This window comes from Papilio machaon, chromosome 9 (genome assembly GCF_912999745.1).
Source record: "Papilio machaon chromosome 9, ilPapMach1.1, whole genome shotgun sequence".
Lineage (NCBI taxonomy): Eukaryota > Metazoa > Arthropoda > Insecta > Lepidoptera > Papilionidae > Papilio > Papilio machaon.
This window is the reverse complement of record NC_059994.1, coordinates 5,281,257-5,307,185: the sequence shown is the minus strand read 5'-3', so window position 1 is coordinate 5,307,185 and position 25,929 is coordinate 5,281,257. Positions and strand designations below refer to the sequence as shown.

Genomic DNA, 25,929 nt, shown 5'->3' with positions numbered 1-25,929 from the left:
AATATAAGCTAGGTCGTTGCTTCACACGTACAGAGTCATTTGGAGAGTTAATCCATCGTAATTGACTCTCGCTGAGAGAGCAATAAATGGTCATCGAGAGTGCCGATAAACTCTCACAATTAATACAATGGCTTGTCTCTATAAATCTTTGATAAGTTGAACCACTTCGCCGTTTTCTTCGTTCTGTAAGTCGATGCTTAGAAATCCTTACATTTCTTTTCGAATTTTATTTAAATATCTCTAGATATTTAAATTAGGTAATATGGTCCCGATTAAAAAAGAACACTCTTGTGAAAAACAAATATCGTAAATAAATATGTTATTTATTTCATTTCAAAGATAGATATATTGTCTTGGCCAGCTTCAGTTCTTTATAACGACGGCGAAGCTCTAAGACCGTAAATAAGACTGACATTTTGTAAACCTCGCCTAGTATTTTACGTGCATTGGCAAATACTTACGTACAATGCGACAATAAACCGGGTCGATAGCGAAACGTGCGAATTTAAGGTCACCGGTTAGCGAAAATAAAGCTTTACGACATTAACGTAACGGTTTAATATCGTTTGCGAAGTTATTTCGTCTTGGACTTTAAAAGACGCCACGCCAGCAATGGCGACTCACGATTTGAAAACAGATTTATGATCGGCCACGATAACGGGCCTGCGATAAAAATTTTGCCATACCAAGGAGCACATACAGCTATATACTTTAAGTGTGTATAAACAGTCATATTACATACATGACAAATGCTAACTCATATCACAACTTATATATGTATAAGTATATAGTAAAGCCGTAGAGCGAACGTGGCACACGATGCTATATCGAGATCACGAGTTTCAGTCGTGAAGATATTGCAGTTTATAGCTTTCCAGTCACGCATCTGAAGGTCTAATTAACAAGTTGTTCGTGTTCGACTGCAAAGAAAATATTCGGATGGCTGAAAGGATAACATTATCCGTCGATATTTTATGCATCACCAAATCAGCAATGGCGCACAATCTTATTTGAAGAGGATGGAGTATTTAATTGTAAGGAAAATGAAATGTAAAAGATTAAGGAACATCACTGGTATGCTCACGAAACAATTTCTAATATTATCTTTTGAGTTGAAAATATATATGTTTTTAATTGATTTTATTCCTTTCATATTGATTTAACATGTGCATCGCACATTTAAGAATACCACTACCGCATTGCTGATTTTATAGATTCTAAATCTTGCGGCGTCCTTTTTAGTCAGTTTATATTTTCGCAATCAAACGTTTGTTTTCACAGATGGCGCTGCCCCACCACGCCACGCTGGTGAACTATAAATTCTTTTAATACTTAGACTATGAATTGTCTGAACGATCTAGAATTTTAATATGCTAAAGTATAAAAGGACAATAAATTAAAATTTAGAAGTAGATGCTCGATGAAATATATTTGGTAACTACTATAACATTTTCTCTTAATATTAAAGTGACTATTAAGTAACTTTAAAAGATTTATAGAAAATACTAGCTGTCGCCCGCGACACCGCCCGCGCGCATTTAAAAAAAAAAAACTAAAAAGGGTATGAAAAATAGATGTTGGCCGATTCTCAGACCTACTGAATATGCTCACAAAATTTCATGAGAATCGGTCAAGCCGTTTCGGAGGAGTTCAAGTTCGAACCCTGTGACACGAGAATTTTATATATAAGATTAATAGAAAAAACTAAATATACATTTCAAACTCATATGCATACAGAATGAATACTGAATGTTAATTCGATATTAAAATAATTAACATTTACAGATTTCAGAATATCTATATCTTTATTTAACAGAATAAAATTCCGTGCAAGTTTTTTAAAATAATATTTAGTACCTAATTCGGTTTCAAGCGTAATGCTGACTTCGACGTTAGTAAAAGCAGATTTTAGATGGTTAGTGAAAATAGATTGGCTTACTTAATCTCAATATCTCATCACACACATCACACAATTTGTAAAACATTTCCACATACATTTAAAAAATATATTAAGAAACTACTAGTAAATCTTAACAATTATTTAATACATCATAAAATTAAATTTATCGTTGTACAACGCACATTAGCACTTACTTATTTAGGTAATAACCGTAAAGTGTTTTTAATTTCAATATCTTGTTCAATTGTTGTTGTGCAGTTATAAAATGTGCTAGCATATTGAATGAATTGAATAAATACTTACATTAATTTACAATATCCTCGAGGAAACACGGCATAGTCATTGTATTTAATTATTTTTAATTTTATAGGCAATTTCAAAGACCACGAAACTAAACATTTAATCGAACAATTAAATAAGCTCTTGTAAAAGAGTTATTTATGTGACAAAAAGTTTAAGCAAACACATTCTTCGTATAATAATGTCGTAAAAGTTTTCTACACTTATTTCTTTTAAAAAATACGAGTGTCAAGAAACATCCGCCATGTTGCGGGGAAGCGTGCGCGCGCGCGCTCTAACGCGAAATTACGTGCTGCGCGCGCACCCACTGGCGGGTGTAAAAATAAAATAAACTTAAAACAACGTCATTTGTGCACGTGTGTGCGAGCCGGTATTTATTTATAGGCTAGTAGCTATGTAAATATAATCAACGGAGTCCAGCTCGACGCTCCTTGCGGTCGACACAACGTCTTAATTCGTCCACCAGCCCTACTCGTACCTACACCACGCCACACCACACCCGGTTCTCGTTGAATTGTTTTGATTTTATTCAAAAACATAGTTATAGTTACAGGTTATTATATATATTATATACATTTTATACATTTAAATTCAATTGGATTATAAATATATACGGCAGCAACCTTATACGTTGTTACAAATACCATATCCAAAAAACTGAAGTGCCATCTTACATAAAAATAAATATTTTAATTAAGTCTTCGTAATTTGTTCTATTTAAGTGGATGTATTATTTTATAGTTTGCTAACTACATTTAATAGTTTTTAATTATAAATCCTTGTTAGATTAATACTAAGTCTAAGTATGTAAGTAACGTCTCTTTTATTATATTTTTGAATATCCTTTTCTAACAAAAGCTCGTAAAGTGAAAAATAAATATTTATTGTATCATGGCACTACTGAATTCTATAAGAACTAGCGCTTCAAAGAAACAAAAACGGTTTTAATATCACTTTGATACTTAAAAATAATGTGGTATTTGATCAAGATTTGACTTTCTTTCGAGACGTAGTATAAAATAATTTAACATTAAAATTTATATTAACTTCGATATTTAAATAATGTAAGGTTTGTTTTATAAATATAAAAGCGTTTATAAGGCTTAGCGCAGCGCAGCGCGGGATTAAGCCGGTCGGGATATTGCGGAGCGTTATTTGAGAGCGGCGCGGGCGGCCGGTCGACGACCCGAACCCCACGCCTGCTTGTCGTATAGGGTTGTCGATTATACCAGAAAGATAATTACCTTCCATTATATATTAAGAGTATACCTATCGACGAGACGGTCTGCTATATCTACCAAGTAAATGCATGTATTAAGAATACAAAACGACATAGAGACACGGAGTCTTTTCGTAATACTAATATGCAATTTGTTCACCCTGGCCAAGGAAATTTTTTACACAATAGGCACATAATAAAGAAAAAATTATTAGGGCCTGTTACCCAACGTCCAAGTATAGTTCCTAAGAAATAAATTAACTAACACATAATACTTCCCTTGAAATAGTTCGCGTTCCACAACTTCAAGATTATGAAACGTCAAAAACGACTTTATTTCACATATAAATTCCAAGTAGTTTATTCAGGACTTATTTGGACATTGTGAAAATGACCCTTAGTAAAATGGAAGAAGGTCTTTTGGTCAGCTTTTGCGAAAGAAAACGATATTTAAGTAGGTATTGATATAATTTAAGCTACGAGTATTTAAAAAATAATCACAAATGAAATCTTTCGCCTTTTCTTATTCTATCTTATGTTATTTTCTATTAGTATTACATGAAATTAAAAAAAAATAGTGGTAGCAGTTTCACATTTGATGGCCCTGTGAAAAATCCATGCGGACGCTTTTTAATTTTACTTCGCAGCTGACAGACGCTAGTATAAACAAACTCTTAAACATAGTATAGCAACAGTCGTTACTTAAGTTACACAGAGATATTGCTTACCTACGAAACTTATTCATTTTAACCAGTGATACAATTTACATAGGCCAAAGAAATTATTGCTTAATTGCTATTTTCCAAATATCTTGTAAGTTTTACTTGACATATTTGATGTTTTTTATTATGATTTTGTACTTTTATGTCGGATCGGGAATTAAGTAACCTAAAATATTTATACGTGAAGCCTCATAGATTTACACAGCGACCGAGATCTATATCGTAAGTCGTAAAATTTTCGTTTGTGGAAACAAAATAATTACCTGTTAAGCGGATTTTATATTAAAAAAAATTATAACAACTCCATCGTTTCTTAAAAATTGATCAAACTGATAACGTTTCAGTGTCTAATTTATTGTTGACGATCGTAGATCTGAAAGACAAGAAAAAAGAACATTTATCTTAATATCAATTCCTAGTCGTAAGCATCCCTTACATCCCTTACCTATGTAGATTGAAGACAAAGTTCCCCTTCGCGGAAGCAACCCCCGCCCCTTTAAAAACAATAAATATGTCAGTGGGGGATATTACACGGCGTTAAGACGTGGCCTCTGTCTTCAACTAAATTATTGCTTAGGAAGTTTTCCTGATGAGTTCTCTGCTACAAAAGTAATTTCTTATTTCTTGTATCTTTGTTGGATTAATTTTGTTTTTAAGAGTATTTAGTTTTTACGGTACTCATCCGACGATGAGTTATAAAAAATATTTTAATTTAATTATAATCTGACGAACTTTACAGCATTTGCCAGTCTTATCAGTTAACTTATAAATAATTATTTAAACTAAATAAAAGTAAGCTAATCTCAATACAAGTATAACTATCTTAATATGATAAATTGCAGAAAAATCATCTACTTTTTAATTTATATAAAAAGACTTCTATTAAATATCAGGATACGAAAATAAATTAAAAATTAATGTAATTGAAGAATTACATAAATGTTAATAAAACTGCCATTAAACCACCACCATTATCATCTTACGATAACATTTCAGCAAGTTGCTTCAATCAAAATTACCTTAATTTAGTTTATATTATAATTAAAGTGATACAGAATTAAATTAAAATTATTATAATTTAATTTACAATCTTGCTTATTCTTACAGATAATGTTGGTGAACTACACATAAAAAGGATGTCCCATATATTAGTTAGACTTAGTAAAAAATTTTGAGATACATTGTTGCAATGCGTCGCTTCTTACAAAGCAAACAAAACGGCTTCGCAAAAAGTCAGGAAAAAGCGAAGCAAGGAAAAACAACGACATCCATAAAAGAAAGAGCAAAGTCGGGGCCTCGCACGCTTGGCCGCCATTGGCTCCCGCCGCGCGCGCCGCCCGCCACCAGCCTCTCCCCGCCGACCGTAACTCACTCTTCACTTGTTTTACAGCCGCCATTTTGTGACGTTCGCCCGAGGCAGCCCGCTCCTATGCAGTACTTCCCAAACTTTAACGATACTTTTGATATTAAATTTATTTTGGCTTAAAATTTAAGTTCCTGATGCGGGCGAAAGCTAAATTTCTTAAATGAAAAATAAGTAAAAAAACAATACGTTGATAAAAGTTGGCCCTAATATTATAGAAAATTATTAGTAACATTTTAATACAAATTGACCAACTAATCTTGTTAACAGTTTCATTTTTTTTTTTTCAAAAAAATTCGTGTGAGACTGAATAAACTATTGAAAATTTGTAAGTAAAATGGTGGTTCTGTCTATTATAATAATTTTATCAAATTGTACAATAAAGAATAGTAGATAAAAATATCGCAGTTTGAGAATCATTGACTGAGTCCGTACGCTTCGACCGGGACCGGACCGCTTTGCGTGTGTGCGTCGCTCTTGTATTTATATTATACGTGTAGTAATGATGTCATGTTGGAAGGTAAGCATTTTTAGTGAAAATAATAAAAAAATCCAAAGAAAACATATTAGTTAATTATGTCAAGTCAAACGTATTTATTCTTTAGTATTTTTTAAATTGTTTAGACAATATCATACTTGCTTAACTAAGTTGAAATTTTGTACTTTTGTATAATGAACGATTTGAATAATTGAGCATCTTAATAATTTAAAATTTAATGTGTAAGTTATGTAAAAGAAATAAATATTTCTTATTCCTCGGTAAAGATGATTTTCCGCGTACGGAATTTCCCCTTTCCGACGACCTATCTTTACTTACTTTCACATTATCGCTAGTCGTGATTTAACAAAGGTTCACATTCATATATGCATGAGGGGAATAATTATCCCTTCTCGTCTATCTTTACGTCTTAATTACAGTTGTTACAATCAGAACTCGCTAAAGGTAGAGTAGTCAAATTAAACAACGATATTATATGGTAGTGGAAAAAGAGTCATTTACTAATTATTATTTGGACAACATTATGTATTTAAAGCCTGCCTCCCAAAAAAGATAAAGAAAAAGTTATAGTTTGTATTAAATCTTATAAACAATGGATATCTACTTTTTTATCTCGTATCAATAAAACAAGTGCTTCGTTAAAAAGACAACACGTACTTACATATTTTATTGAAATGTTTTTGCACTTAATAATTGTGTTAAACTAAATAAACGTCAATTTGAAAGTACTTAAAAGGTTAAAATGAGAGCGCGGGGTTTCACGTTTTATAGAGATCGTTTATAGCGGTAAAGTGACTGTAAACTCCGGGTGTCGAACCACTTAACCCTTGCTTATGCTTATGTACTAGGCCATGGTCCGTAATACATATTTAAAGTTATAATACTTAGGACCTTCCAAAACATTCTAAAGCTAAAGTATTGACATTTTTTGTTTACCTTTGGGTAAACAAAAAATTTCAATACTTTTGCTGCAATAAATACCAAAATTAACTTGACATCTTAAAAATTACTCTTAGTTAGTTTATATAGATACTAGCTTTTACCCGCGACTCCGTCCGCGCGGAATAAAAAATAGAAAACGGGGTAAAAATTATCCTATGTCCGTTTCCTGGTTCTAAGCTACCTGCCCACCAATTTTCAGTCAAATCGATTCAGCCGTTCTCGAGTTATAAATAGTGTAACTAACACGACTTTCTTTTATATATTACTAGCTTTTACCCGCGACTCCGTCCGCGCGGAATAAAAAATAGAAAACGGGGTAAAAATGATCCTATGTCCGTTTCCTGGTTCTGAGCTACCTGCCCACCAATTTTCAGTCAAATAGATTTAGCCGTTCTTGAGTTATAAATAGTGTAACTAACACGACTTTCTTTTATATATATAGATATTTAAAGTGGTCATTTTTTTATTTATTCTTTTTACATATCTTACACACATATTTTTACTAAACATATTCTGAATGAAACCTTTGAAAAAAAATTAAAAAAACACTCAATTCTTGGAACGGAATGTAATTTTAAAACTTCGGGAAAAATAAAAGGTATGAATTATATTCTTCCAATTAAGTTATAAATTAGTCTGGACATAACATTAATGATATAGGTACGGAAAGTAGATTTAGTTCAATATATTTTTTTTTTGGTATCTTAATACGAAAGATCCTTCTGTCATCATATTTTTATTATTTTAATAACCTAAATAAAAGGCAGATTTAAAATGTTGTTGACTTATGAAACAACATTTACTTCGAAGATTTTGTTAATTTACACATTAATTAAAATATTTAAATCCTCAGACAGTGACTGTATTACCCCAAAAAATATAGTTAGAAACTGTTTAGTTAAACACGTGTTTGATATTGTGTATGTCCTCGTGGTTTTATGTTGTGCCATAAATTCCTACTTTCGGAATAGCATTTATTACAATAATGTTTCAACAGCCATAATGTCAAAAATCCGAGCCAGGCTATAGAGTCACGGTACAAGAGGATTGCCGTTTGTATCTTTAAGATATTTATTTAAACACTGTCTAAGTTTTTTATGCTAATACCCTGAACAACTTAGCTAAGTTATCTCATAGTAGTATGAGATACAAAACAATGTTCAAGGACTGATCGGTCTTTAGGAAATTAACATTACAAACAAAAGAATTATAATTGTTACTTTAAGTTTGGGATATTAGAATATTCATGACGTTCAAAACAAAACACGTTTCATTGTAATAGACACATTGCGTTGCATGACAAAAGAACACAAATAACATTCCAAATTGATTCATTAACATAACAAATAACTCACAATTTATTTACAGTTTTACTTATCACCTCAAACAAATTTAACTTGGTTTGTGGATTTTCTTTAAAAGGTTTTGTACGAAAGTATTGTCTAATTGTTATCCAGAAATAGTTCCAAGTGAAATGCGAAGAATAACGAATACATACCTACATAGCGTAGGTAGGTATTTTATCAGTGCGTAGGAATTTGGTTCGCTCCACATTGATTTGCGTTACCTTCTTTAACAATCCCTGTCGCTTATTTTAGATTAAGACTTTAATACGTTTTAGGTAAATTTTATAATCCAATGTTATTTAGTTGTACTAAAAATATTTAAAAACAACTTACGATTTTCAGTTCTTATAAAATTAAGTATTGGCACTAGACGTGTATAACTGTAAACCGTTATAGGCACCTGAAAGATTGATGAGTTTAGAAGCACATTTCTAAAAATATCAGGGATAAGGAAGAAGCTGCCATGTGTCGTTGATGGCCGCCGAAACACCACGGCTTAAAACCGATGTGCGATTTTGAATCTTATTGCTTTTGAAAATTGAGAAACTTGAGAGGGTTATGGCATGTGTAGTCCACCTTATAGGTGACGGTCGATGCGTCGATACATTTCACAATTGTCGTAAACTCCTGGAGACGGAAGGGGAGCGCAGTAAAATTATCATTTTATGCCGTTCGACGACTGAAATGACGCAGGAATGCTGTAAAACTGATTTATTGGACACATCCCGAGAGTCACGTGCTGAATTTTTGAAGAGTTCTTTGTTTTTAGATAACGGAGACAGATGGGAATATCGATTTATCTTCCATAGCACAGTGCACTTTTAACGCCAATAAAAAAGTGAATAAATCCAATCTAAATAATTTCATCCGCAGTACCTTTTAAAAATTAAGGATGCTGGAACACAATTTTTTTTGTTATTCAAAGTATAAATATATACCTATGTCAATCCATACATTTCTTTATACCGAGAAATAGGTATCGGAACCTACTTCCATTGGTCATTTCGACAATTTGATTAAGTCGGCGCGCCACCGGGGCGTTTTATTACCCTATATTTTCTGATTAGACCCTCTCTCTTCCCGCCCGAACTTCGCGCTGTCATAGTTCGCGCTAATAAACGCGGATGAGATCGAATTATTAGCACAAACACAGAACGCTACGTGTTCACGTTATTATACTTCTATAAATATTTGTACAATTATTTAGGCAAATATTAGATGGTAACCTAAATAAATTGGTAAAATTTTCTCTACAAATAATAACACTAAAAATGTAATAAAAAACTACAACTATTTCTGAGAATCCACTCGGTTATTATGGATAATTATAGGTCCATAGGAAGCAATAACAAATAGTTATTCTTTAGGTAAGTTTTCGTTTATAACTAACATGTTCAATTTGTTATGCTCAACTTCCATGATTAAGGGAGTATTAAAACGCTGAAGTGTCTATTTAAAATAATAAAAGCGATTTAAACACACATTAAGTCGGTAAGTCAGTAAACCAGACGCGTGAAAGATTATGGCGATAAATGAATGAAGGAGCAATCGGTGCGACCTCTCGACTCGCGAAAAACGCATTAAAACAAACAGTGCAGTAAAAATAAATCTAACTGCCTATAAAAACTGCCATAACTATCACTTAAACGCCATTGTGCTCCGCAGCATCTTTTATCTTGACTGCCGTCGGAACGCATGCGATACATTGTGGAACTTTACAATATCCCACGCGAAAATTGATGCAAACGAGATACTATTCCAGGCGCTATCAAGAAACTATTAAAGGCTTGTGGATAATTTATGGCCAGGTTGATATCGATCAGATGGGAACCGACGTCTTGGAATTTAAATAAATAAATTATTTATAATGACCAGACTAGAAGATCTTACTTATTTGCATGTATAAATATTTATTTAGTTAAAAATATTATTAAAATAGCTTCTGCCACCGACTCCATCCGCAAAAGAAAATTAGTAGCCTATGTGTTCTTCCAGCCCTTGTTCTACATCTAAGTCAAATTTCAGCAAGACCCGTTGAGTCGATCGTATCGTCTCGGTCGTCTGAGGAACGTATTTTTTTCTGTCTTTATTAGTAAAAACATTAAAAATAAGGTCAAAAAACTGTAGACAGAACTTATAAGATTAAATTTTATTGCAGTGCACACATGCACAGTGCAAATGTGTAATTATAATTATATGTAGGTACCAGAAAATCTCGCATTTCGTATCGTTTCTTCGCTTCTTTATTTTCATAAATGATTAAATTCCAAAATGGTTAATAAAAAAGCGGGAAATATGACACCATGATAATGTAAGGTATGCAAACGAATACAAAAAACGAAAAAAATAAGAGTCCATTATTTGAAAGAGTTAAGAAGTAAGGCAATGGTAATTTTTATCTGACGTCGGGCGGCTTAACAGAGCAATAATAAAGGCGGTTTATTGGACATCTCGGCACAACATGTTATCGACTTCAATTAAATATCATTTTTATTAGGAATGGGCCGGTACGCCCCGTGGTCACTGCGTTTTTTATGTCTACATAAATGTATCTCTATTTTTATGTATATCTTTAGTTTTTTAGTACTACATGTAAAACAAAATCATTAATCGATATAGATGTATGCTTTTCTTAAGATAAAAACTACCTGAAAGCTTATAAATTTTATTTACATTTGAGTATCTTGTTATATAGAAACCACCTTAACGTTTACACACAATAGGTTTTCGAACAAAAATCTATAGTCATTCAAATGTGAACTGTAACTTTTCCAAAATATTTTCAAATATATAGGTAAATTTGCCTTGATTTCACTTTTATTAAAATCACAAATATAAAGTCGCGAAGAGGTTAAAAATTAAAAAATTAAATAATTTACCAGTATTTTATATCCATAGTGTAGTCAGCTGGCATTGATCCATGAATCTGAAATAGAACAACAACTGGTTAGTGTAATGAACGCAAACCTAGTTCACACTCCGCACACCTATCACAACGATAACGACTATTTATTACCAACATAAATAACCATCTCAAAGTATCATGTCAAAACATAAAAGCATTTCTAATACTTTCTCAGATAAATCACAGACAACAAAAAACTGTTGATACAATTATTTATTTATACACGCTAAAAAAGCATCAAAGGTCATAAAACTGAATGTGCGTCTCCGACCTTCAACAATGAATACGCGAAAAAAAAAGTATGGAAGATCGCTTTTCTTGAATGGTTACTTTATATGCAAATTCCTTGTAATAAAAACTGGAACCCTTCTCTCCTAGCTTTATACAGAGAGCGAGACTCGAATCCGACGTTTTATGTATTCGCGAATCGACGCCGTTTTATTGGTATCGAGTATCGATCCCTTGCCAGTTGGAATTCGGAAGTAAAGCCGGCTATTTCCACCGCTAGGATCGTGACTATTCGATAGCAATCAAATTTGATCGCTCTACATTAACGTATATTTACTTAGCATTTGTTTCCGTTACCTAAATCGAATGATATCTAGACATGAATCCACAAAATATTCTCGTTTCACCTATTTATATTCTACTTATATATGTATGCTGTCAATTACGAAATAAACTACTAGTATTTCACGTTGTAAAACTAGCCACAACAAAGTACTTTAAAAAACATTAGTCAAAGATTAAAAAGGAACAAAACGATTCATAGTCGTGTTTATGATTGAAGTTGAATAAAAATCTAAGCAGCATAAAATCATCGTGCTCTATAATAGTAACCGAAATATTCTAAGGCATTTATCATAACGCCCCACCGACGACTATAAACATGAAATACGAACTATCCAATTACTCCGCATGTCTGTATTCATAATTCGACTAAGATTTTTAGAACACGGCGATTGAATCTTTAAATTATTACATATAATATTCCACCACCATTTTTTTTTCTCCGTAAGCTTGTAACTAGAACCGAGTTGGCTCCACTATAAACTTCATAACAAACTGCCACATGATGCCATATCTTATGTATATTATGAGCTTTTTCGTTTAAGCCAGAGCATCCCAATGACGTTTGAAAAAGTCGTATAATCATTAGTATGATAGACGAAAATCAACTTTAAACTTAAGAATTTAAAGCTTATTTTCGGTCATGTAATTCGTCTCAGTAGGACGTCCAAAGAGAAGGCGTAAACCGCCCTTTAGATGTTTTACTTAACTGTTAGCAATGTCGAGATGCAGATACAAAAAGCCCAGCTTATTTGAATAAAGAAACATTTTATATTTAGGATGATCTCACGAAGAATCCAAACACTTGTATAAACATAAAAATTAGACTTAATTTTAAGAAGGAAATGTAACGACGCCCCCGCGTGCGATACGGTGTCATACAAATTTATGTGCAGATTGAGGTCGATATTTTAAGTTTTCTTGTTTGTATACACTGCGGGGCCTTTACTTCATGTGCCTTATTATATGAAAAATGTACAACAATATTTTGATATACGTTTACATTGATTTTAAATCTAATTTAAGAACACTTCAAAACATTATTATCTCCATCATTAGTCATATAACAATTAACATAAAAATCATCAGATTACATCACTGCTCACTTGAATCGGTCGAACCGAACCAATAAATTGTACCCTACCAAAGTTTGCTCTCATTACGACAATGTTGTCGGGAACATCTAAATTACCTATTGAGCGGCCGTCCAGCTGAGTTATAGTAGCATAAATTAAAAACACGAGATACGCCCTCTGCTTCACGTAAATGGAGTTCGCCCTTCGATCGCGTTTCCGTCGACTATATCTTTACACTAACACAACTATGGTCGAAATATTACACAAATCGTGGTAAATTTTCATTATTTATTTCGTTTTGCTTATTTATCATGAAAAGGTGAATGTGATTGAATTTTATATTATCGCTTATTGCTCGCGTTCAAGTATTTTCCAAAAATCCGAATAAAATTCTGAGATTTAGATAATATAATGCTAATGTGAATAAATTTCCAACAATTGAATTGAATTGAAAAATTCTCTGGAAACGGCAATTCCGTATTTAGCCGTACCATTCGTTTGGTGCTCCATGGCCCAGCAACAAACACCCCTTTTGTGTCATTGTTGTGAAAATTATTAAAAAATATAAAACCTCTATTTCTCTGGCATTCAAGTAAATTTATATCTATAGCAAGCAAATACAAGGCGGGACATTTGGAGCGCTCTGGGGTAAGTCACGTCCGCATCGACGTTAGCATTTCTTTTGTGCACGCCCCGAATTGCCGACATAAAACTCCGAGACCTGTTTTGCTACGTGATGTCTTCAGCCTTTTTACTGCTTATATTTTCTTGATATTTTCTTATCAGCGCTACGAAGTAACTAGGTCTGAGTTTTTTTGTTCACCGCAGAACAGAATCGTAAAAGCGGAGAGCGGTCCTGAAAGTTAAGTGGGTATATTTATGTGATGCTGACGCAGTCGGAGAATGAAGAAACTTTCCGACTTTCGTAATTAATGTTGTAAGAAGGGGAAAAGTTTTTTCATCACGGAGGAGCGTCGTAATGAGCGCCCCCGCGGCGGTTCGTCGTAAAAACAGAACACAACTTAATAAATTAAAGTGGAATCTTTGAAGATTTATCGCGGGGCCTATATTGCGGATTCGTGAGTCTGGACCGGAGCGCGTTTTTGCCATGTGTCACGAAAGTTGATGTAAAAAATAGAGATATATCATAGTTGCGGCCGCCTCCCATGTTTACAAAGGTCTTTGGTGTGAAATATTTTGACGTTTCTCGGTAGACACGGTGTCGGAGCGCGAGTGTTCCTGGAAATATATATAAAGACGTGTCTTACTTTATTCCACGGATATGAAAAATGAAACTGCCTTTCTGGTTAAGATAAATTGAGGTTCAACTTATATCTTAGACTTATAAAATTAAATAAATTTATGGAACACGAAAAAATATAGGGTAAAGGCGGGATAGTTGCCCCACTTTTTGGAATATACTCCTAATTTAAAAAATATTAATTTTATATAAATAGTGTTTATTAATATAGCTAGTTTAATTCTTTATCTTTTACTATGATTTGTCTTTTTGGGCCTATAAATGACAGATTTTGCAGATTTTAGCTTTTTGTGGACCTCGATTTTTGAGGATAGATGCCTTCCCGTATGGATAGTTGCCCCACCATGAAAATACTAACAAGGATAGATGCCTGCGGCGCGGGATACATGCCCTTCATACTTTAAAATTATAATATTTATAACATTTTATTTGTGTCTTTGTCTTTTTTATTTATAATGAAAAGCATCTTGCAGTTTTTAAAATCTTTTAATTGTCATCTTTACAATTTAATTCTAATTATGAGATCAAATAAAATTATCATAATAAATTTCTAACATCATTTGTTCAACAAAAACAGAAATTCTAAATTCTTATTATAACTTATTAATTATTAAGTTTCAACACGCGTATTCATAAAAGCCTTTACTTAAAAAAATTAAAATACACAAAAAAATCTTCATCTTGTAATTCTACTGAAATGATACTTAACCGGATAGAGCTTTTAGTTTTCCACATCTTGAGCAATAATTTCTGAAGAATGTATGCAGTTCGTATTGAGACTTCGTATGTTTATAATTTTCAAAACATTCTGTGCAGTTATCTTTGTTTGTATCTTTAGGCTTATGCTGTTCATCTCTTTTAGTTCTCTTTACCGGCAAGCAACCTTTAGTTTTCTTCCCCTTAATTTGTATTTTTGTCCAATTCCTCGAAAGCTGACTGTAATTGTTCTCTAGTCCAAGAACATACTCGAGCTCGGACTCCTTACTTTCTTTTGTATTTTCGTGGCATAGTTCTGCTACAATCAGTAAAAATTCTAAATATAAATATACATAAACACATATAAAATATAATAGAACATAAAAATATGTTCAAAGCGCATTCAGTACAACTTGGTGAATGGAGGGATAGATGCCCCTAGGGGCACCTATACCGCGGAAAATCAGGGCATCTATCCTTTTTGATAGGGATAGATGCCCAAGTAGTTTTTTAATAAATAAAAAACAAAAGAGCTACTATTTCCATCTAGATGCATACTTGATGAATCAGTATATTGACGTAATAAAAAATATAACGGAATTAATAACTACTTATAAAGATATACAACAGCAAATACTTACCTTTAAAACTTTGACGTGTTTGTTAAGTTCGCCGCGGACATAAATCCACAAATAAGCGAAATGCATCTTCACCGCACCACGGCCCATTGCTAACTAAGGTGCAGGGTACCTGCGGCTCTTAGTTATACTATTGATTTTTAGTCGCGAGTTTGGGAAGTTAGGTTTTATGAAAATGAGGCATCTATCCCACTGAGGCATCTATCTCGCCTTTACCCTATCTAATAAACAACCTCAAGTGTATTTTGTACACTATTTGAATTAGAAAACAGTGCAAATGGTATTCTGTTTTGTACTGGCAAAAGCCACTCGATTCCATGGTAAATGTATTATAAATTGTCTAAATATAAGTTAGCAAAAACACTTTACTTTCTGTCACCGTTCATAACATATAAGGTGTAAGGTGATGCTTAAAGGTTGCTTATAAGTAAATAGTACCTACACAGTAAGATGCCTTATATACTTGCTTATACAAAAATTTAAGCATTCGGGCCACGTAGAGGGCCGCAGGTGATGCCGGGCGGAGATATACCGGCGGATCAAGTTTTATTGTTCCTCCCACTCTGCGAATTGAATTTGAAACAAGCCCTGCCCGCTTGTATCGATCGATACAAGCCTACGTATTTTTAAATTAAGTTTTCCCGTGTTAATAAATGATTCGCTCGAATATTTTTTAATGTTTTTTTAGAAATTGTTTTTTTTTTGGATTCGTCTTTTATTGTAAAGATACAAATTTTAAAGTGCGACAGATTTATCTGGCTCGGTGGGAAAAGAGTCAATTTTGTCATCGTTTGTATCTTTTATATTTAATCAATTACGAAACTACGCCGCTGTCAGCCGACATTTTCCAAAAGCCAGTGCCTTTCAATTTTACTTTAATTTTAGAGCGCAGCCCGGGGCCGGCTTACTCCGGCGCCATTACCCAGGCACTTTTATCTCAGTGTAATCTTGTTAAGAGTCTTTCTCCCCCCCCCCCCCGGGTGCCGCACCGCCTACCCCGTCTGAGGCCCGCGCAGTAAGCAATAATGCTCAAATCCCCGGTTTTCGGCGCTTAAACTAAGCCGCGTATTACGGCCGAATCCTAAGATAAATTACTATTTGTTTACGCGTACGCCCTTTTCTATGAATATATAATGTTAAAAAGATTTTACTAAAAAGTAAGGTACAACTCTTAAAAAGACACACAAAATACCTACATGAATAGTTTAAAAAGATGATATGCGAAAATAAAATAACTTGTAGAAGCAACATCTTAGCATAATCTGTGACATTATGTCAGTTTGACTTTTTGATTGTGTTAAATTTTTATAGCACAATTTTTATGTATTTAAATTATGTCCGATTTGAATAGCAGAATCCCAGACGTTACAAGTTGTTGTATATGCATACCAGATTTAAGAAGTGCAGTGATTATTATTGCAGTTTTGGGGATTGTAAATTTATGTTATATTAAATGTTACCTACAGTACATACACACCTAACATCTTACATTTAAAAATAAACTCGCAACATATTTCGATAATATTACTATCGAGACCCACAAGAATATAGTTCAAATGAATTTGGTTTAACAAATATAATAATGTTTTCTATATTCTTTATATAAGGTCAACATAAATAAATATAAAGTAGTCTGAAGCTTATTATGTACTAGTGAATGAGTAATGACAATTTTGGAAAACTGATTTATATACTATAGATCTCGATTCTTTGCTTTTGCTTTATACTTTATATTATTTTCAGGTAACATGTCCGGCGGTAACTTGGGCCCTCGTGCGACACACTTACCTTATCCGTATGTCCTGTATTATGACCACCTGTTCTCAGAAACCTGACGTCGTCGATATCAACTTTCATTATGTTGTAAGTTAGTCACGATATATATATATTTTCGGTATATAGTAAAGTTGTCCTCTAGTCAAACTAAATAAGCTTTACTTTAATTAAATAAAGATGCTTCATTGAATAAGCTTTCACATTTATTTTGAAGTAAGTATAGTTATTCGATAAATCAATGAGATCAGTAATAAAACTTATATAACTTACTAAATGTATGTTAAATGATTTAACACAACTTAGCTTTAATGTGTACTTTTTTGTTTCAGCTCAGCTTTCTTTAATGTGTACTTTTTTTGTTTCAGCTCAGCTTTGGTTTAAGTGCAAATGCTGGTCTAGAAAGATCATTCTTTAACATGAATACAACTTCTTTACGAAATTTGAAATATAATGCACTTAGTGTGAATTCGACAAATATTTACGATCTCGGTGTTGTTCAAACATTGAAATACTTTGGTTTTCTTGTATTTTTGATTGATGTAGTCTTTTTGGTTACATGCATTATTTTCCTTATTAGGATTTTCCGGGTAAATTAGATTCTATATCAATTTTTAAATAAATAGCTTCACACCATAATCATTTATTCCATTATCAATTATTTTTGTAAAACCAAAAAAAAAATGTATGTAAATCAACATATTCGAGAGTTGATATTATTACACGCAAATTACGAAATATAGATTTGTCGCCAGTTGTTATGTTTATGTAGTTTATATTGTTTATGTGGAATAATATCACAAAAATAAATTTACATGTTATTTTTCATTTTTCAGCGAATGAATAAGAAAACAGTAAAATGGTTTTTATATACTGCAATTGCGACAACGTTACTAGCATTTATCTATGGAATGTTTTACATATTCGTATGCGTTTCCATTGGGACTGGCTTCCCAATTTTGGAGTTTATTTTCACATTGATCGATTTAGTGGGTAAGTTTAAAAAATGAAAAACGAAAATTTTTTACTAATTTATTTTTTTGTGTTAAATCCATTTTTTTTCAGTGTGGTCCTATTTTATCGTAGTTATAAAGTCATTTAGGAAAGCACAAGGAAACTGAAATTCAAGTATTTTTTTAAGAACACTATATTAGTAAAACATGTACCTAATGTGAACTGAACAAACTTGAATAACGCGGAGCGAGTCTACGAAAAATATACTAAACAGTACTACAATTTATTTTGTTGTAGGGCCTAAACTAGCCCTCATCTCTTAACTGCGACGTTAAAAAGTTTTGCTTCAGTATTGCTTGTTTATTCTTTTTAAGAACCCTGCGTTTATTTTTATGAATCCAGATCATTACGGTTAAATGTAACTTGAACTTGATTGATTTACAATATCATTCTGTTGCCCATAACATTATGAGCTGTTTGATTTTCGAAAATATTCCTTTATAATAAACTTGGAAATAAAGACGTTTTTAATATGTATGTAATGTTGTTGCATTGTTGATTAATTAATAAAGTATTTGATACCCACTATTTCCATTGTTTTAACTTCTAAAGTAAGAGGTATCTCAACCGATGGCGTAATTTTATAATTTCGATTTACAGATTTAGTAATAATATTAGATATGATAACAATTCATTTATTCATTCATATTAATGAAGAAGCAGTGGCGTATTTTCATTTATTAATATAGTTTGATATGAAACCTACATAATTGTCACATTATACTTGTCAAATGTCATTTGGCCATGTTGATATGTTAGTACGATAAATTATATGTATGATAGATAGTATTTTAACGTTATGTATCATTATTTATTTGTTTGGTGTACATAAACTATTGTAGGTAGCTTGCTGAAAACTAGCCGTCTTAGTTACAATAATGGGAAACATAATGTTGAGTATAATCTTGTTGTTGTTGTGGAAAAAATATGAAACTTGCAGTACTTTTAATCATTCTCTTGACAATGGTAAGTTTTTTTTCTACCGAAAAAATGTAAATGTGAAAACACTTGATATAGTTTAAATTAACAACAAGCAGTAAGAAGTTAACCGAGCTCATGTCATCTCATGTCTCATAAAATAAGAACGAAGTCAATATTTTTTTTTTCAGCTGTCATGTATAGTGATAATAAATGAGATCACAAACCCATCTTGTTCAAACTTATATACTCCACATACAAATCTCACAGAGACTCTAAAATTTATGAAAGCCTCTCTTTTCATACTTGTGTTGGGTCTGATGGTTAGCTGTTTCGTGTTTATGTTGAATATTTTCTTTTTTGTGAGTAATTTTTCATTTGAGTTTAAATTATATTCTCAACTAATTGCTTAAACAGAGATGTAGATATTAAAGCCTCATTGTTTTTCAAGGAATACAGCCATTCAGATTTTTTTAAACAGCCATTTTGCATATGGTATTAAAATAGCTTTGATTTCTTGTTGTTATAACTCAGTTGGCAGAAACATGCTGTGTCTTTATTGTACTGTGTTCTCTAAACTTTTCACGGTTAAGCAGGAGAGCAGTCCTAATGATCCTAATATATTTTCTGTGCATTTTAGAAACACCCGTTTTTGGTCATCCCATTTCAATTGTTCTTGCTTTCATCACTGATGTCTTTGTTTCCATACACAATACTTGTAATGGTGCAATCGGAAAGAATTATGTGCACAAATATTGGTACAACAACTAATCTATTTATTTTCTGTATAGGTAATGAATTTTTACTTAATGAATTAAAAGAAAATTTATTTTGTTACATAAAAATGATTTTTCCAGGATGGGTTTACTTTCAAATTGTCATTAATGCATACAGAAAGGAAAACTATAAATGATATGAAAATAAGATGACTGAAAATTTGAAGACGGAAGTAAGAAATATTTTTTTAATATATGCAACATACATACTGATCTTTTGGTGTTGTGACATAGAAAAAAAATTATTCCGTATGTTTTTTATTTATTTATAATACAGTGTTAACCTTGGAAATTCAACTACGTCCCTCAAAACTAAAGTAATTTGACTGTAGGATCAAAAATTATTATAAAATAAAAGTTAAGTTAATTTAAATTAAAATAACTTTAAGGAAAGTATAAATGAAATGAGTAAGTAGAAAATAAATATTATGGTAATGAATGTAATAAATAATTTTTGACCTTTTTTAAATTTTCATTTGATAGTTTCATCCTTAATAAAAAAAATCCTTTATTTTTTCTATGGTCTTTATTTTCTTCCATTTAAATATGTCTTCTTTATAATTGATAGCTGTCATTGTAAGTGTATGTTTACGATAAGTTATTAATAGAAATTAAAATGTCAGATTTTTCGTATATATCCTCTGTGAAATATTGCTGTTTCTGTGTTGATTTGAAATTAGGTTGTATATTAATAGCTATATATGGAATCGTAAGTAAATTAATCATAAGATAGATTTTATAACAATTTTTACCATTACAATATGTAAGTATATCCCAAGCAAACAAGTCCCATCTATCTAACCCCCCCTGTATTTCTTTCCTTTACCTCACTCCTCGTAAATAGCTAATCGTAAATTAAAATAAGTTACAACTGTATAAGTCGTATCGTAATATTTTTACATTTAATGGTACTAACATTTAAAAACTATTTCAAAAACCAATGAGTAAATCCCATTTAATATAACTTGATAAAGTTATAAAATATGAGACCATTTCAAAAATGAGCAACATTTTAATTCAACAATTAATGAGCAACCTTCATTGTTATGTACTTAATATAAATAAAGAAAATCAAAGATATTATTGTATTTACAGCTTGACTGTTCAGACATTGGAATGGTCACTATGTATCCAATCTGTCCAAACAGTACCAACAGTATCGTGAATGTTCTCAAAAGCATAATTACTATTGTGTGCTTCATCTCTAATATTGCTATGTTGGTTACAAGCATAATATTTCTATACGGAATTCTGCGGGTAAGTATATTTCTAAATTGCATTTGGTTTAATTAAATATACTATTTTTGTTGACTAAACAATTTAGATCGTAAGTCCACTTTCCATCTAAATATTGTGGGATCATTCTTTGTCGCTAATTTCGTCGTTTTGCACTTGTTTAGCGATTTTAAAAGAAAAACTCTTGTAGTACCATAGTTTTTTGGGATCTTATTTGTATTTTTTCGCTTTTCCAGGGCATAAAGGAAACTGCAACGTGGTTTATGTTCGCGATTTTGTTTTCTCTAACAGTCCGCGTTGCATTTGTTATAACCGCCCTTATTGTGGGCTTGCTATGTTCTTGCTGCAGTTTGTTCGACTTACATATATTGCATCAGGCTATCAGTTTCATAAGTAAGTCAAAAATTATGACTTTTCGTGTGTATGAATTTATTTGTCTATATTAATTTTTTTTTTGAATCATTTCCTATCAGTGAAACTAGCAGTGTGCCATCTTTAAAGCGACATTCGTTTGAACGTTTCGTATGCATTGAGAAGTCAATAAGGAAATAATAAATAATAGGACGTAGCTTTAAATTGTGCATTTACGAAAAAAGGTCGGTCGGTTATGAATTAATTTAATCGCAATTTATTTTTCAGTTTGGTTCCACTTTCTAGCAGTCGTAAAGAGTTACAGAAATATAATGTAAACTATACAAGCACTTTTGGTGAAGAAGAATGTTCTTCATAACCTTATTTAGAATAAATATCTAGATTGAATCAAATTTAATTTCATTAATGTGACTAAAAGTAATCCTTATAACCATACATAAGTCAATCTTAGTCATACATTTCTAAGAATGGAATTTACTATTCACATTACGTATGATATACAACTTAATTACTTTGAATTTAAGAGGCGATTGGCGCTATATATCTTTATGTACATAGCGAGACGAGAGGCTGCGTGGAAAATGTTAATTAAAGGGGTCCCGAAGTTTCGGTCAAAGCTCCCGCCCTCGCTCATTAAGGCTGAATCCACGCATCAGCGTAAATGTCACTCCGGGAAGGTTTTAATTACCGCCGCATGGCCGACCCACCGCGTCGATCTCGTAAAACTGTAACATCATTTGAATAAAATGAAGATACAGACCCTAACATGTTTCCCTTTTAACATACAGTTTGAAATTTGCAATCGATTTTAACAATCCCAAATGACTAATATTCAGCTGAATTCAAATTTAAAAAAAAAACATTTTTTATTTAAGCCTTTATTACGGTATTGCATATAACAAAAAACATAGTCATACCTAAAAATCTTTTAAACAGAAATAACTTCTATCTATTAAATGCTTTATAGATGATTTTAACTTTATAATTAACGTGTTTAGATTAAATTTTTAAGATAAGATGAATTCTCGCTGTTATAAATCTAATAAGCTCAAATATTTTATCAACGGTTCATGAATTTTTAAATTCAGATTGTATATCTAATATTAATAGTTACATTTTAATTCTGCTCGATGCTTTATCGTTCATTCTTGATTCTTAATCAGATAAGAATTTCATTTACATAGTTTTACGTCATTTATCTATTGAAATGAACTTCTGAAATACCAGGTTTCGTAGTTTATGTAGTCATATCGATTGAAAAAAAATATGACTAGATTGGTCTTGTAAATCTACTTGACCTATTTTTGATCATTCTCCTTCTTAGAATGAAATATGAATAAACAATAACATATGAAAGAATGATGTAGGTATTATTGTACGAAAGTTACAAAAATTTTTGTTAAGTAGAAATTCTGAGCAGTTTAGTGTGCCTAAAGTTTACAGTGGAATCTATATCTCAAATCTTGTTAAGTTGAAATCCACAGAGTATACGAGTAAGTCGAAGAAAAAAGCATTTACTTTCTGCAGAACCATCAATTACCTACTCGGTATCTCAAATTATTTAGACTGTAATCCGGACCAAAAGCAGTCCTGCGTAGGTATTCAGGGATCACTCAAATTTCAATAATCTGACTGTAATTTGAATTAATGCATTTCCCTTGATATTTGTGTTATCTAGATTCCACTGTATAACCAAAAAACTATTTGACAATAGACGTGTTCAAGGACTTCAATTTATATAAGTAAGATTTCAGTATTTTCTTTGTAAATAATATCTACATCACGTCCCCGTCCCCAAAGGAAGCGTAAAAGGAGAATTGTATAAAAACGAGAAAGTATTAAAGTATAAAGAAAGTGACTTTCCTTAGATAGCGTGTTTGTGAAGCCACGTCTTTTATTACGCGAAGCACGTGACCCGGACAAAGATACGGCCGCGCCGGGAACGCTGCTATATTACAATATTTATTTACTTTGAAGACTAAAATGCCTTCTTTTAAAATATATTAGTACTATATATCATTAACTACATAAATTAAAAATATATTCAAGAGTCTCTCCCTATCTATCGATAACATATTGGACCTAGACAACTCTAACATCATTCTGAGAATTTTGGTCTATATAATACTGTGCTGGTTTTAGTTGAAGGCTATAAAGCTTACCCTAAAATGTAAGATTTAAAACCATTATGTTTTTAAAATTAAAGATTTTTACCCCGTTTTCTATTTTTTATTCCGCGCGGACGGAGTCGCGGGTAAAAGCTAGTTAAAAATAAATAAAATTGATATATTAATGCACAATTATAAACGAGGTATACAGTACTTTCTTTTATCATTTAAGAATATGCGTAAATTAAAGAAGCAGATACTTCAAGGTCAACAACATTCAAACAGTTTATTTTTTAGTTTATAGTTTGCTACACTTTTGACTTAGGAACTCATAACTGAACCGCAAACCGCAGACTCGTTTCTATGCTAGCTTGAGAAAATGAAGTCATGGGAATCTACATTTTGTACAAGTATCTTTTTTCACATAGAAATACATATATAGTGCAAGAAACAGTATACTTATATACCTATGATGTATCACAAATATTTTTATGTACTGAACTTACTAAGTAATATTTTCATCAGATGTAAATTGAAATTTTGAAAAATGATACTACAATTTTGTAGAAGGTGAAGTCAAAACTACTGTAAAATGCAGTAACAGCTGCTTGCAGCGCCGCTCGCCCCACCGACTCTGCACCGAAGATATTTTTACAGCGGAGGTCGATGGCCTCTTGCATTTAAATTTATTACAATATAATGCAGTGAAACTTTGATTTAACTATATCCTAAAAATGTATATAAACATAAGTACCTACTTGGTAATTCAGTACAAACGTATCTAACAGCGGCTGGGTAGTAAATATATTTCCATGCTTTAAAGTCTAAGTAACTTTAATTTCGCTTGTCTTTAATAACTTAAAATACCTTAAGTACCTACATACCACTTAGTAGTCGACAAAATTCAGTAAACAAAAATACCTATATCACTTTTATTCTCTATGAAAAACAGAGTTCAACAAACATTATCTTCGAAAACTTGTTTTAGCAGTGGAAACTCACGGTAAAATAACAAAATTCATAGATATTATACCAATACATTCGTAATAGGTTTACGACCCCGATGCAAGTAATCTTATGTAAAACAAAACGGATCGGCAAAGGTAATATCGGACTGTCGACCTCCGGTTATTCATAACGGTAGTAAAACACACCCTCTTTCGATTTCTGTAAATATTACCATACCAGAATAATTTTCTTTTTTATAGTATAAGACGCAAAACTGGCAAGTGGCTACCTGAATTCACTAAACATATAGAAGTGACCACTACCCATAGGCTTCCGCATTTACAGATCTACCTATCCTTAATCAATTAAATAAAAATATTTCCCCTTCTTATTCGTCCCCTTCTACACCAAATCCACTTCATATTTCTATACTTTATAAGATAAGGGTTAAAAGGGAAGACTTAAATTAGGCCTACAGCACGCACACAAGAAATGAACGAAATAAAATTTTTTGGAAGGAATATTACCGTAATACAAGTGTTTACTTATTTCCGTCCTTTTTTATAAGAAATAATTTTAGAGTAAATAAAAGATCGTTAATCAGCGTTGAACATTTTGTATTCTGTTTAGGTAGAAGAACCCGTTTTGTCACATAGAATTATACTATTTAAATATATTTAAATTAAATAAAACTTATTCAAGATACATAATTTTATTTTCATCTTTATTTTAATCCAAAAAATCAAAAATAACAAAATTCGTACTTTATAATGGTTGTCAACTAAAACAAGATATTGACAATATAAGTAGATTTTGCTTTACTGAGGACCGAGGGATTAATTTATTGACTAGTTATAAATACATTATGATAATACATTCTATCTATTTTAGCGATAAAGTAATTTTTCCATTGGTAATTGTATTAAAGCTGGGACATTTAAAATATCAAATTATGCTAACTATAATAGAATTAATGTTTTAGTTTAAATTTATTTAAATCTATTTATCTATCCATCTGCCAATAAGCCAGTAATATGTTCCTTAAACATGTCAGCAATTGTTAAAATTTACATATTGATGTCGAAGAGAAATATTATTCTATTGTATGCGGAAATTCTACGCCGGGTTTTTCCAGCGCCGCGCCGTCGGTAAATTGCCGTCGGAAAAAAACTTCCTTCGAGCTAGAACATTTATCAAAAATGAACATCCAAGATAAATTTATAAGTATTTGTATATGTAATTTAATGATAAATAAATATTTTTTAGATACAATAAATTTATTTGACTGTAGGTATCTGAACTGTTTCATTTTTACAACCACTTCCTATTTAACTTTTCTATCTTAAT

At 31.8% G+C, this 25,929-nt stretch overlaps 2 protein-coding genes across 3 annotated transcripts in view; one reads left to right on the top strand and one right to left on the bottom strand.

Annotated features, from left to right (window-relative positions):
* Positions 1-25,929, bottom strand: part of LOC106711860 (homeobox protein abdominal-B) — a 76,038-nt gene that overhangs the window by 41,807 nt on the left and 8,302 nt on the right. The window contains exon 2 of one of the 2 annotated variants that reach the window (XM_014504272.2): positions 11,171-11,217. The gene's annotated coding sequence lies outside the window, so the exon portion shown is untranslated. Of the gene's footprint in view, positions 1-2,203; positions 2,266-11,170; positions 11,218-25,929 lie in introns of those variants that run through there. The other variant, XM_014504273.2, reaches the window with a different exon arrangement.
* Positions 16,726-18,353, top strand: LOC106711856. Its single transcript, XM_045679479.1, has 5 exons — positions 16,726-16,870; positions 17,181-17,300; positions 17,579-17,800; positions 18,047-18,203; positions 18,276-18,353. The coding sequence occupies exons 1-5, from the start codon at positions 16,772-16,774 to the stop codon at positions 18,329-18,331; spliced, it is 654 nt and encodes a 217-aa protein (XP_045535435.1). The 5' UTR covers positions 16,726-16,771; the 3' UTR covers positions 18,332-18,353.

Bases quoted from the DNA above. Each gene is read 5' to 3' on its own strand.
- LOC106711856 (XM_045679479.1), top strand. From the start codon at position 16,772: ATGTCCGATTTGAATAGCAGAATCCCAGACGTTACAAGTTGTTGTATA. The intron at 17,301-17,578 runs GTAAGTTAGTCA...TTTTTGTTTCAG, and splicing joins ATATCAACTTTCATTATGTT to CTCAGCTTTGGTTTAAGTGC. The intron at 17,801-18,046 runs GTAAATTAGATT...TTCATTTTTCAG, and splicing joins TCCTTATTAGGATTTTCCGG to CGAATGAATAAGAAAACAGT.